We start from the raw sequence: 14351 nt of genomic DNA on the forward strand, positions 1-14351 counted from the left end.
CTGTAGGTGTGGTCAGCCCAGGGAGGGAGGTGGTAGTACCCCTGGGCAGCTTGTCCTGAGTTACTTAAGAATGCAAACTGAGCCGGTCAGTAAGCAGTAGCCCTGCTCCATGGCCTCTGCATCAGTAACTGCACCAAGCCCCTGCTTTGACTTCTCTGGATAATGGATGACAAGCTCTAAGATGAAATGAACCCATGAACCCTTTCCTCCCCTCATTGTTTTTGTTTTTTTTTTTTTTGGTTTTTCGAGACAGGGTTTCTCTGCAGATTTTTTAGAGCCTGTCCTGGAACTAGCTCTTGTAGACCAGGCTGGCCTCGAACTCACAGAGATCCGCCTGCCTCTGCCTCCCGAGTGCTGGGATTAAAGGCGTGCGCCACCACCGCCCGGCCCTCCCCTCATTGTTTTTCGTCACAATGTTTTATCACAGCCTAAGAACGTAACTAAGACAAAGATCATTTCTGAAGTGGTGAACACTCTTGTCTCCCAGCAGTGACCAGTATAGTGTGGTCATTGTGTGGACGAGTGCGGACCACAGAGTCAACTGTGCAGCTCCGTGGGTCTCAGTTCCATCTCTGCCATGTCCGCAGTGCCCTTTGGCAGAGTTCATCTTGTATTCCCATTTTTCTCCTCTGTAAATGGGGATAGTAACTTTGCTGCTCCTTACTTTCCCCACAGGGTTATTATGAGAACTAAATTAACATATGAAATGAAGTTCTCATGACTGCAAGTGGCCCGGTAGGACGGAGTGATGATGGGAACTGCTGTATTAGCTTAAATTCGTTGTTGTTGTCATGGCTGAAATGGCATACTTTTCTCTTCAACAGTTAGAAGATTTGAGTCTAAAATCCCAGTCTTTTCTGACACTGACAGCCCAAACTTTAAACTTGGGATAAAAGAGGATTCATGCCAAAACTTCAAATGTTTTTTTCTTCTCTCTCTCTCTCTCTCTCTCTCTCTCTCTCTCTCTCTCTCTCTCTCTCTCTCTCTCTCTCTCTCTCTCTCTCTCTCTCTCTCTCTCTCTCTCTCTCTCTCTCTCTCTCCGTTTCTTGTTTTCATTGCAGTTGTGAGCCAGAACTCTTGAACTTGGGGTTCCCATTTCACCCACTTAGTTGTTCAGTGAATCAGACCCAAGCAGAACTTTGACCTCCAGTGTCTTGATCAACTCGGGGAAGCACAAAGGCGTCTTCTACCCACTTTGCTTGTGACATTTCCATTGCAATGCCCTTGGGATATTTCAGCTCTCCAAAGGGCCCCAGTCACAGCTGAGATCTTTTCTCTAGGGTTGGCACATACTTTCCAGAAGGCATTTGGACACCATCTCTGTTACTCTTTCTCTCCTTGTTTCTTAACAGCCTGATTCTACTTGTAATAGATAATTTGGGTTGCCTTTGATCTCCCTAAAGCACAAGTTAAGAACCAGCAAGGTGATTTGCCAGTCAGGGTGTTTCCCCCCAAAATGACAACTGAATTCAGTACTTGGGACCCTGATAATGGAAGAGGAAACTGACTCCTGCAAGGTTTCCTCAGACCTCCACATATTCTGTGGCACGAATGTGCCCCACCCTGATAAATAAGTACTTAAGTTAGGATGTGGTGGAGAGTGATCCTATGAGTAGCTTTGATGTGCTGTGTGACCGAGGGTTCCACATTGTCAGGAAAGGCCTTATATGATAGAATAGGCACATAGCAGCCTTGTTTGTGAATCCCAGTATTTTAAATTAAAGTCATAGACAAATATAAACTGAATTAAAATTTATTCTTTGGCAAATGCGAAGACTGATTAATAAGTCTAGATAGCAGTAGACTGTAAGAAAAGCCTGTTGTTTGTTTCTTTTTCAAAAAGAAAGCTGGTATTTTATTTTAAGCATTCAGTAATTCATTGAATATATCTTAGAAAGGGAAATGTCCTTCTAAGACTCACCCTTGACCATTATCATTCCAACCTCCAGCCCTCTGGTGGTTTGGCTATACTGTTGGAACGCATCTTTTCATTGGTTCCTGAGCAGATATGCAAGTGTTTATGATTCCTCTGTCTGTACTTTGTTGTTATTCTCTCTTCTTAAATAAATTTCTTGTTTTTGTCTCTGGATCTCAGCCATAACACAAAGACAACATCATGGTTAGACCCTCGGTGCCTGAACAAGCAGCAGAAGCCTCTGGAAGAATGTGAAGATGATGGTAAGGACTAAGAGGTTTTAGGATCAGCAAGTTGGGGGTTTGACTACATGTGCATATTTTCTAAAGAGTGCTCACAAGGTCAATCAGTTTTTAACATTGAAGTGGTTTGGGTTGTTCAGTTTTTAAGAAGCACACTGTGGTTTAGAACGCAAGAGTGATGTAAATAGAATTCTTTCAAAAGAATAGTTCAAAACATGTACATTCCAGTGTAGTTGTTGGAAATAGAAGCAAACACATCCTCTGCCTCGAACTTGGAAAAGACTCTAGAGAAACTCCAGGAATAAAGAAACCAAGATAGTTTGATTTTCCACACATACTAATGTACTAGACCCTAACCCTATGTTATAAAAGCCTTCAGGGAAGAAATCAGCAGATTTTCTTGGTCCTTTGTTTTTATAATTCTTGTTTCTCCAGTTTGGGGGCAATGGGAAGATCTTGACATGTTGGGAATATCCTTGTAGCTTAAAATACAGATGTAATTTTTGAAAGGCTGTTCCTCCAAGAGGCAGGTGTTAAAGCTGCTTCTTAATCTCCCAAATGTTCCTTCTGATTATACAAGTTTCCATTGAAAAAGATTATTTAGAGTTTCCAAATCGGGAAAAAAAAATTGAGGCAGAGCAAGTATGTCCTCTTTAGCACTGGAATCTAACCCAAGTTTGACCAAGATTACTTTCTGTTGGGGACAAAGTAAAAGACAAACAGCTTGTCTTGCTGCTCGTTATACAATTCTGGCACTTGAATTTATAGTATAATTAATTGTGGAATACATTTTTTCACTTTGAGATAACAAAGGTGTGTTAATTTGTCCTGAAGTGCAGAATTGTTGCATATACATATATGTGATATTTGGAAAATGCAAGCCAGTGTTTTGAAGTATCATACAATTAAAAGCCTTGTACTCTGAGAATTTCCTGTTGCCTATAGTTGCAGATTATATAAAATAAATATAGATTTGCATGTTTGTGTTTATTGGAACAAGTTCAAATGGAAATATGTATTTTTATAATTTAAGAGGCACAATGCAGGTGCTCATTTTATTTTGGTTCCTTGTTTCCATAGCTGAAGAAGGAATGAACCAGGTATGGTCAGAGCTGTTTCTCATACACTGGGGGTAACAGCTGAGTGTTTGAGGATTCTGTTTAATAGACTACATAGGTGATCAATTTTCAAGGATCCTCACATGCATTCTTTAGAATGTACTTTAGTACAACTTGATAGAACAAGTTTGATCTCTTTGACAAGAGATGAATCTGAAGGCAGGTTAGCCATTTTTATCACATAGGGTCTTTAGGTTTCATATCCATTATAAGTACATTGAGAATGTGTGAGAATACATAGTACTATGATTTTATAGATGACAGAAGATTGCAAAACCTTTTAGTGAGGAAAAATTGCTGTGGAATAAATGCATTAAGAGGCGTTAATGTTTTTGTTAGCAAATTTTCAACTCTGCATTACCAGCATTTCTTTTAACACAAGCATACATCCATGCCAAGTGCAATGATTTTGGTAATTATCTCTTCAACATTAGAATCATATATTTTATTCATTTAGAATGACGTGTATTGCAGACACCATAAACATGTAATCTTATGATGACACGCCAGTTTGTGTTTTCCAATGTGAGTGCACAGATCTGCCTTACTGTTTGCTGTTATGACACAGACCAAGAAAGCACTATGGCTTACACATGCTGTGCCTTTATTGTTTTATACTCTCAGCTTCACCTGCACATAGAATGCAACGTAGCAGCGTCATCCTTAAATAGTCTGAGGTCGCTGCACTTTCGGTCGCCTTTCTTAAATGAGTGAGGACCCACAGTATATTAATTACTTTTGGTCATTGATCATTGTCTAGTACCATTAGAAGTCTTGACTTTGCTTCTTGGTGCCAGGTCAGTGTTTTCAGTTGCCTGGTTACTGTCCCAACAGGCTGCCTCAGAGAGATTTCAGACTCAGGCTAATTACCAAACTCTTGACCCTTCCCCAGCCCGTGTTAGTTGAGACCAAGTGGCTACACACTCAGGAATCCAAATGACCTGTCACTTTCCCCTCCCTTTCTGATGCATGAGTCAGCTCGATTCCCATGCTTCCTAACACTTCTGGATCCACTTGCTGTTTTCTTCCCTGCCTGAGCCATCCTCAGCCGGTTCACACGTGTCTCCTACCTCCATGCTTCCCTTCTGCTGCTCTCAGCAGTGTTTGTCAGTATCAGTATGACGATGTCTTCGCTGTCCCCCGTCATGGCTCTCTGGTCACTCAGTAACTGCCAGGTGTACATCTGCTTTTCCAGCCATCCTTGCTCCGCTCAACCCTGCCCTGTGCTTTGCACTCCCACTAGGCCTCACTGAGTTGCTGCCTGACAACTAGATGCACCGTTCTTCCTCCTTGGCATAGTTTCACGTTTCCCAGATGCTAAGGGTCTTCCATGGGACACATCCATTGTAAACCCTGTAGGTGTGTCAGTGACTGCAAAAGCACAGCATCCAGTGCCCACAAAGCTCTAATTCTAGGCATTTTTGTTGACATCCGTACACCCTTCACATCATATCACCATTATTTCCATAACCTCAGAAAATTAGGCATGCTCTTAATTTCAGTTGGATTTTTTTTTTTTTTTTAGTCATGTATATGTCTCTCCTTCCAAAAGAGACATTGTATCTGTGTTGATTTAACAAGCCATTAGCACAGTGACTAGCCCATAGCTATGGAGTGGAGGGAATGAACAAACTCTCCCCCAAAACATTATTATATAATATCTAAACGGGTGTTTTTGCAAATGATTTTGTTTAAATCTGACAACCTATTTTTAAAAAACAAAAAACAAAAAACAAAAGACTGTCAGTCAAAACTTACTGTTCATGCCAGGTGGGCATTGGCAGTCTGTCTGTAGACTCCACCAAGGCCCAGAGATGAGATCCTGAGGCCAAACTGGGGGCTAGGACTAGCTGAGAAATGAGTAGAACCTAAGATGATCTAGAAATTGCTCTGAGCACCAGCATGTAACACTGTGGAGAGAGGCTTGGACCCCTTGGCTCTGGGTTTACATAGCTTCCTTCCAGTGTAGGCAACAGCCACTTGCTCCCTGTAGCTGGGGAGATCTTAGCAACAGAATGACTTTGGTGTGCTGGGCTGAGTTCTCATCTCAGTAGTTAGCCACTTGTTTTATTGACAGCCAGAGGAGATCAAGAGTGAAAGGATTTTGACTTGTTTTGCTGGCTCAAATAATTGAGCATGCTTTCACTTGACTTAGAAAGCTCATGTACAAATAAACAGACCAAAAAGCAATGAGTGAACTCTGCCCTCGCCACCTGCAGTGCGGCCTTCAAGCCTCGCGGCCCTGGTATGTGTCGCCATAAAACAGTTGATCTTCCCAGCCCTTACTGAAAGGCGTAGTTTACAGTCTCTTTCTCACTTTGACCTTACCGTCTCTTTTTCAAGAGGTATTACTTTTAAGTTAAGTAATGCTTTAATTGTGAGTGTAATTGCTTCTGTGATGAGAGGATTATTAAAGGATTAAAAGGACCTATATTGAAAGGCCTCACCGCTTTGCTACAGAGAAGGTCTGTAGTAAGTGACTTCCCACTTAAGGACGTGGGAGCCACAGAGGTATTTATCATCTTTTACAACCAATCAAATAACATTTTGACATGCGAGGAAACGAGCTGTATAATTATTTTGCCAATATCAGCTCTTACCATTTTGTGATTTACACTGAGGTCAGGAGTTTAGTTGCCAAGCCAGTGAAACAAACCACAATTCAGGTAAGGACACTAGAGTGGTGTTTGCTGCTGTTTTCTGAGGGAGTTTCTCTCTTGGTGCTGGTGTCTGAATTTGTCTCTCTCTTTTCTGTCTCATTCCTGCTCTTCCTTTGGAGAAGAAGGGGTACACACCGAGGAGCTGGACAGTGAACTAGGTAATGCCCTGCCTGCTGCTGTCGCGTGATTCGCCTACGTGGTGACCTGCTGAATCCCTCTGTGCCTTGAGTGTGTGCGTCTCCGGTCACAATTTTCAGCCTTGCTTGCCCATGAAAGGCAGTGAATGTATTCAGTGACAGGAGTCAAGCAGAGTTCTGTGTAATACTCGGTGTTTACAAAGAAACAGTGTGAGCAGATTAAGCGTAGAATGAGAATCAGTTGGCCACGAGTGATCTTTAGATTCAGAATCGGGGGAGAAAACCGAAGGGATGCTTGCCATGACCCTCGAACTTCCGTGTAAGCTGTCTGTGCTTCATTGCTTTATTTGTGTAGTGTGCAAGGTTATTTCTGTGAACGATGTAAACAAGCCAAGTAAAACAAAAATTCAAGAGACAAATTTACTGATTGCTATGTGAGCTATGTGGAATAAAATAATTCCGGTGAGGAGCTGCATAGCTGATGAGTCTCCTAACTGCATTGCTGTGAAGTCACGGGCCGTGAACCGCTGACCCTGTCTCTGTAGTCAGTGTCTTGAGCAGCAGGTGTGCTGTTTATTTGTGCCATTTTCTGTGGAGACTGTCAGTGTGACTCAGCTCTTGACTACCCTGGCTGTTAAAGTTAGGAGTAATTTGCATGTGTGTTTAGTGCTGTTACTTTGCTTTGCTTTTGGACTGTATTGCATTATATTCCCTGTGGTGTGATAATATTGAGACTTGAATAGTTTTGAAATTAATTGCAGTCCATTTAAAACATCACAGTACCTTCATGTAAATTTCAAGAGAAAGTGTTGGCTTATTGAAAATTGACCCACACTTACCTGTTTTAAGTAGAAGATCGTTTGACATCAGTGTGAGTGGAGTCTCCCAAGATTACTGAATCTACTTGCGTTTTTAAATTGTCTTAATTCCTAGTAATGCGAATGTGTTTTATATTGATTACTCTCATTTGCTTTTGGTTTCTCTACATACATATAATATTGGTTGACTAGTGCTATGGTATAAAATTTAGCTTCATTTTTATCAACATTTGGAAGATATTCTCTTACAACTAACAAATACATCAGTAACGGACGATAACTACCTAGGGCCTGTTTTTAAGTTGTTTAGTAAACTGTCCTGTGATTGTTGTGATGGGAATGGCTTGAGGTTTGCTTTGCGTGATAATATAATCCAAACCAGTTCTATTTTAAAAAATTATCAACCTCGAATATTAGGTAGCGTCATTGAAAAAGACAGAAGTAGTGCCCATTTATTGAACTCATTTCAGCCTTTGCTTCCACCTGAATAAAATATGTGGGTGACCGACCTGTGGTTCTAGGTGGCCGGTGGAGATAACATACAGAGCTGTGTGTGGTAGCACACGCTTCATTGCTTCTAAGGAAGTTTGAGTGTTGGCATTTGAGGAAAGAGGTTTGTAATTTCCCCATTGTTAACTATGGTATTGTTAGAACTCGCCCTTAGCATTGAAGACACTATTTGTGTTCTAATGATGTGGCCCCACCTGATGCTTGGAGATAGTTTGGGGCTGTCTCTGGAATGAAGCAGACTGCCTAACTTTCCTACTGAACTGACTCCCTGACATGTACTCACTCTTCTGGCTTATTTGCTGACTCTGTGACACGTCAACCTGGCTCACCTTCCTTTCCACTTTTAAATACATCTAAGTCAGGGGCTGGAGTGATGCTTCAGTTGGTAATGTGTGCGTCTGGCAGCACAGGGACCTTTAACCTTTTTTTAAAAAAAAAAGCTTAGCTTAACACTTAAAATCCCAGTGCTGAGGATAGAGGTAGGTGGGACTAGTCTAACTGGCAAGTTCCAAATGGATGAGAGATCCCTGTCTCACAAAACACGGTTGTGGCTGGAGAATGGCTTATAACTTACTGCAGAAGCCTCACAGAGTTTCAGTCTCTGGAATCCACATAAAGGTGGAGGGAAGAAACCCACTCCTCTGCCTGCTCCATGCTCACAGTAGCATGAGCCTCCCCATAATGCCCACACACGCCTTCACATGCATGAACATGTACATGCACACACACACATACATTTGCAAATCACATTGAAAGGAGAACTCTCTTCATGCTTCTGAGAAGACTTGTGAGAACTTGTTTTGGTGATTAGCACATGTTGGTGCTGTAGTGAAGCTTTCTGTATTACCTGGCCTCTTACGGGGCTGACCAGTACCTTACAATACTCTTCCCTTCATCATAGATGAGTTGAATGTGTTCCATTCTAAAGCAGTCACCCACGTATCAAATATGTTCTCATGGGTAGTGTATGCATGCCACCCAGTTTTTGTTGGCACACTTCTGTTGTGTAAGAGTGGTGTGCACACGCAGTGTTTGCCACATTTGTGATTGCCCTACTGCATTTACTTCAGATTCTGTTGACAAGTCCACTGTCCATTTTCTTAATAAATGTAATCTATTTTTTTCACAAAAGTACCTGTCAGGTTTTCAGTGAACAGTAGGAGTCCGTATGCCACAGGGAATCTCTAGCCTGCCTCTGGGGGGCATAGGCAGTCACTATGGGTATTGGATACGGGTCACTTGATTATAGAGTTGTTTCTGAACTCTATTATGTGAGCTGGGTTAGTAGCTCCATTTTGCATTGGGTTTGCAGATTCTGTCACCATATTATAAATGTGTCTTTAGAATTAAAAAACAAACACCCACAGAACCTTCCTTTGATCTAGTAGGGAAGTATTCAGGTAGTAAAATCAATTAAGGAAAATAGAGACTTAAAGTAAAGCCCTCTGACAGCTTTCCCACATGCAGAACATTTGACTAATCAACATTTGCTCCGAGGGTGGAAAAGCAAGCACACAAGGGTAGACAACCATCCTGGCTCTTCTGTGCATTACTGCCAGGCCCTGGCTATGGGCTGTGTGCTTTGTCTGCGTTTTACAAGCATCTTCATTCAGGTGAGCCAGGGCAAGGTGTGTTCAGAGATGTTTATTAACCAAGCAGAGTCCACAGGGCCACAGCGCCAATGTGGACCCTAAATTACAGTCCCAGATCTGAGTGATGCTTGAAGGATCTCAGCTCTCTCTAATCCCCATAGCAGGCTGAAGAGTCTTGCCTGTCTGTCACCCATCTGTAGGCACAGGCAGTGTGTCTTCAGGAGTGTTTGCCTAAGACGTAATGGAATCAGTTTCTCTGTTAAATATTTTCTGCCCTTTTTCATTTTCCAGAACTAAATGGCAAATTCTAAGTCAAACAGCTCCCCCCCCCCGCTTTTTTTTTTTTTAATTGATGACCTATTTCTATTTTAAGCATTCGGAGACTAATTCCTGTTATTAAGTTAATTACCACATTGGAAGTGAGAAATCTGTCTTTTCATTTCAAAGTGAGTTTTAGCTTAAAAAATTCAAAAATTTATAGAATTGGTTTATCTGTTTTAGAAATGTTTAATTTGTGTGTGTGTGTGTGTGTGTGTGTGTGTGTGTGTGTGTGTGTGTGTACACAGAGTGCTTGCTAATCGAACTTGACCCCAGGCCCCCATGCTCAGAAAAGCCAACTGACTGGCCGAATTTCTCAACTCCAGGATGTCAAGTTGCTAATGATATAGGAGTCAAGTCAGGGCTGGTTTCTTGTATCTTCTTTGTACCTCCACCGAAGCCCAGGTACTGATGTGTTCATGTCCCCTGTGTTCCTGGTATCTAATATATCCACAGGCAAATGGTCATGGTTCTGTTAATGTTTGCCAAATTAAGACAATCAAGGGCATATCTCTACCATTTTCTTTATGTTAATCAGATCAAGTATCTGATTTTAGGTTTTGGTAGGAGGTCTGGTTGAATGGGTGGTACTATCCCTCACTCCCATCCATTCTTCTACCCCAGGAGTCTACAGGCATTTGCATTTTTAACCTTCAATTTCTCAACTCTTTGAAAATGTTTCCCTGCTTCAGTTTTATTGAAATTGTAATTTTCAGCTTTGTAAGGAAACTGGTTCCCAGGCATTTGATTGATCTCAGTCTTTAAAATCTGATATTACAAACAAGGACTATGTTATAGCATGTGTTTTGATGATATTGTCTCCTAAACTCAGAGACATCTTAAAATCTACTAAGTGCTTTTTAAGAAGAAGTGGGGGGGGGGCTTTGTTTGCAGACATAACCTGTGTGGCAAATGCCATAAAATCAGTGTCTCTGGATGTGCAGCCAAATTTGAACAGAACATGAACTTCAAGTAATTAGATTGCAAGTGCTTGTGTGCACATTCATGACTCCACTACACTCTGTGACTGTTCGTAACATGTGAGAACCCTTTGCTGACAAAACTGTCAATATTTGAAAATCCCCAACATATCATAATTAAAACACTAAGTAGACATAACAAAAAAAGTGGACTAAAAGTTCCAAGAGAAAAAATACAAATCATATATAAATGGAAACTTAACAGAATAACAGCAGATTTTGCAATAGAAACTCTGAAAGCCAGAAGAGCCTGGAGCAATCCATTCCAAGCCCTAAATGTCTGTTATTGCCAGCATGCAATAATATACCCAACAAAACTACCCTCTGTAATTGAAGTTGAAAGAAAAGCCTTCTGCTATATAAACAATTATTTTAAAAGTTTACAACCAATAATTTAAACCTAAAGAAGAAACAGGAAACAATATTTTCTAATGAACAAAGGACTAAGCATAGCAGAGACACTGTGGGAAGACATAGGAAACCATAATTATTAAAGCACAGAGCACCACTGAGAACACACCACCACCTAAAATCAACAACAGGACAACTGCAGTTAACATACATTTCAGTTGATAACTTTAAATGTCAGTGGCCTCAATTCTCCAAGCAAAAGACACAACCTGAATGAAAGGAGCAAGACAGAAAATCGGTTCTCCAGGAGGAATACGTCTTAACTTTAAAGATAGACACCAAAGTGCTCTAATCAGATGGGAGCAGGAAGCAATCAGATGTCTTTGCACTAGCATCTGACACGAGACACTCAAACTTGAAAGTAAAAATAATCAAAGAAATGGAGACACTTCATCCTAATTGAGCTAACAGTTAACCAAGACGACATTAAAATCCTAAAGATGTATGCTCCAAATTCTGGTCACCAAATTTCATGAAAAAAATTACACTGCTTGATTTAAAGACGCTGATTAGGATCCATCTAGTAATAGTAGGTGATTTCAATACCCAGTTTCTCTACTAGATGAGTCATCCAGACAAAAATATAAATGGAGAAACACCAGAATTAATTGGACCAATTATTAACACCAAATGGACTTAATGATTATCTGCAGAATACTCCTCTCAAACACCAAAGAATTCAGATTTATTCAGCAGCATATGGAAGCATTTCTAAAACATACCACATCTCAAGACACACAAAAAAAATCTTTACAAATCAAAAAGATTGAAATCACTCCATGTATTGCATCTGATCACAAGATAAAACTTTAAAATGGACAACAAATAAATCTCTAGTAAATATACAAATTCATAGAAACTAAACAACTCATTTCTGAAGCATTATTGGGTCAAAGAAGAAAACAAAGAAATACAGTTTTTCTTCAACTAAATGGAAATGAAAACACAACAAAACCTCTGGGACACATTGAATGCAGTACTAGTAGGGAAATCTTTAGCTCCTAGTGCCTACATTTAAAAATGAGAATATGAACAAGGCAGTCAGGACCACGAGGGAGGGGTTCACCCACTGAGACAGTGTGTCTGAGCTAATGGGAGCTCACCAACTTCAGCTGGACTGGTTATGAATGATCATGGGATCAGACTGGGCCCTCTGAATGGGTTGACATTTGGGGCAGACTGAGGGGCCAATGACAATAGCACTGGATTTGTCTCTACTGCGTGTACTGGCTTTTTGGGATCCGGTTCTCTTTGGATGCATACCTTGCTCATCCTGGATGTAGTGGGGAGAGCCTTGGACTTCCCACAGGGCAGCGTGCCTTGCCCTCTCTTAGGACTTGGGGGGGGGGGGAGAAGGGGTGTGGGGGGAGCGGGAGGGAAGTGGGAGGGAGGAAGTAGGAATTTTGATTGGTATTATTTTTAAAGTAATAAAAAAATAAAAATGAAAAAGAAGGGCCAGGCGATGGTGGCACGCACCTTTAATTCCAGCACTAGTAGACAAAGGCATGCAGATCTCTGTGAGTTCAAGTCTACATAACGAGTTTCAGGACAGCCAAGACTATACAGAGAAATCCCATCTTCATAAACAAAACAAAAGAAAAAAGTCAAACAGAAGAAAGAAAAAGAGCACAAATAAATGGCTTAACAAAGTAACTCAAAAATTTGGAAACCACAAAAGCAAGCCAAATCAAACCCAGTTGTTATTAGTCAGGGTTCTCTAGAGTCACAGAACTTATGAAATGAATCTCTCTCATTATATATGTATATATATGTATATGTATAATGAAATGAATATATTATATATGTGTAATTTATTGGAATGACTTAGAGCTGCAGTCCAGCTAATCCAATAATGGCTGGCTGAGAATAGAAAGTCCAAGAATTTAGTAGTTGTTCAGTCCCACTAGGCTGGGTGGTTCATCTGGTCTTCTGAACATGCTGGAATCCCAAAGAAGTAGGCTCTAATGCCAGTGAAGGAGTGGCTGTCCTAGCAAGGTGTGGGCAAGCAGGCAAATAGCAATAGCTTTCTTCTTCCATCTTCTTCCATGTCCTTATATAGGCTTCCAGCAGAAGGTGTGGGCCAGGTTAAAGGTGTGTCTTCTTACCTCAAGATCAGATCATCAAAAGAATGTGTCTTCTCACCCCAAGCTCTGAATCAAAGGTGTATCTTTTGATTAAGACTAGAGAATTGCATTCGCCTGCTTCAAACCAAGGAAAATCTCTCACAGGTGTGCTCTCCATTTCTGGATTGTAGTTTACTCCAGATACAGTCAAGTTGACATCCAAGAAGAGCCATCACACCAGTCACCAGCAAAAAATAACAAAAATCAGAGGAAAAAATTAATGAAATAGAAACACTATAAAGAATTGACAAATCTAAGAGCTGGTTTTTTGAGAAGATAAATAAAATTGACAGACAATTGGCAAACTCACCAAAAGAAAGAGCAGAGAGGACCCAAATTAAAAGATTCAGAAACAAATAGGAAAAGCGTTACAAAAGACACCAAGAAATTCACAATATTATAAGAGAATACTTTAAAAACCTGCACTTTGTTAAGCTGCAAAATGTAAAAGAAATTAATTTCTAAATCTAGCCAAACCACCAGGATTAAATCAAGAAGAAATCAACAACCCACAGAGAAGTAAGGCAAATGAGGAACTTGATATACTAATAAAAAGCCTTCAAATTAAAAAAAAAAAAAGTCCAGGGCCAAGTGAAGTCACAGAATTCTTCCATTAATCGAAGGAAGATCTACAGCCAAGCCTCCATAAGTTACTACAATAAAAAAGAGAAAAGAAAACCAGAAACAGAAGGAGCACTTCCAGAGTCAGCATTGCTCCAATACCAAAACCAGATAAAGACACACAACCAAAAAAAAAAAAAAAAAAAAAAAAAAAAAAAAAAAAAAAAAAAAAAAAAAAAAAAAAAAAAAAAAAGGCCAGTATCTCTGAACCATAGATTCAAGAATGCTCAGTATAATACTTGCAAACAAAATACCGACATACATCCAAAAGATTATACACCATAACCAAGTTTGCTTTATCCCTGAAATGCATAGAGCATTGAACATACAAAGGTCAATAAATATGATAAACTACATAGATGGACTTAAAGACAAAAATCACATGATAATCTCAATAGATGAAGAAAAAGCCTTTGGCAAAATTCTACATTCATTCATAATAAAAGTTTTAGAGAATGTGAGACTAGAGGGATTGTGCCTTATTATAATAAAAACTATATATGAGAAGCCCGCAGGTAATCTTGGATCAGTTTCACTGATGTCAGGAACAAAACACTATCTTTACACATTTTTTTTTTTTTTATTGAGCTGGCAGTACTAGCTGGAGTCATAGGACAGGAAAAGGAAACTAAGCTATACAAATAGGTGAAGAAGTCTGTCTACCCCTGTTTGTAGATAGGATGACACTGCATATGTATGTAGATGCTATAACACTGCACATTCGAGATTCCCCAAATTCTGCCTGAAAACTTCCAGAAATGATAAACAAATTCAATAGTGTGAGAAGATATAGAATCGATTTGCATAAATAAATAACTTTTCTATATACCCACATCCCATCTGCAATAGCCTCAAAGAAAACAAAATCTCTAGGAATAATCCTAACCACAGAAGTAAAAGACCTCT

General features: G+C 40.1%; 1 protein-coding gene across 13 annotated transcripts in view; it reads left to right on the top strand.

Moving 5' to 3' along the window:
* The window catches only part of Magi1 (membrane associated guanylate kinase, WW and PDZ domain containing 1), a 609686-nt gene that overhangs the window by 506549 nt on the left and 88786 nt on the right, over positions 1-14351 (top strand). For 5 of the 13 annotated variants that reach the window (XM_038317854.2, XM_038317858.2, XM_038317862.2 and 2 more), the window contains exons 6-7: positions 2096-2178; positions 6055-6093. In XM_038317854.2, coding sequence (XP_038173782.1) covers positions 2096-2178; positions 6055-6093 — 122 coding nt within the window. The remainder of the gene's footprint in view (positions 1-2095; positions 2179-6054; positions 6094-14351) is intronic. The other 8 variants (XM_038317855.2, XM_038317859.2, XM_038317864.2 and 5 more) reach the window with 2 other exon arrangements.

This window comes from Arvicola amphibius, chromosome 2 (genome assembly GCF_903992535.2).
Source record: "Arvicola amphibius chromosome 2, mArvAmp1.2, whole genome shotgun sequence".
Classification (NCBI taxonomy): Eukaryota; Metazoa; Chordata; class Mammalia; order Rodentia; family Cricetidae; genus Arvicola; species Arvicola amphibius.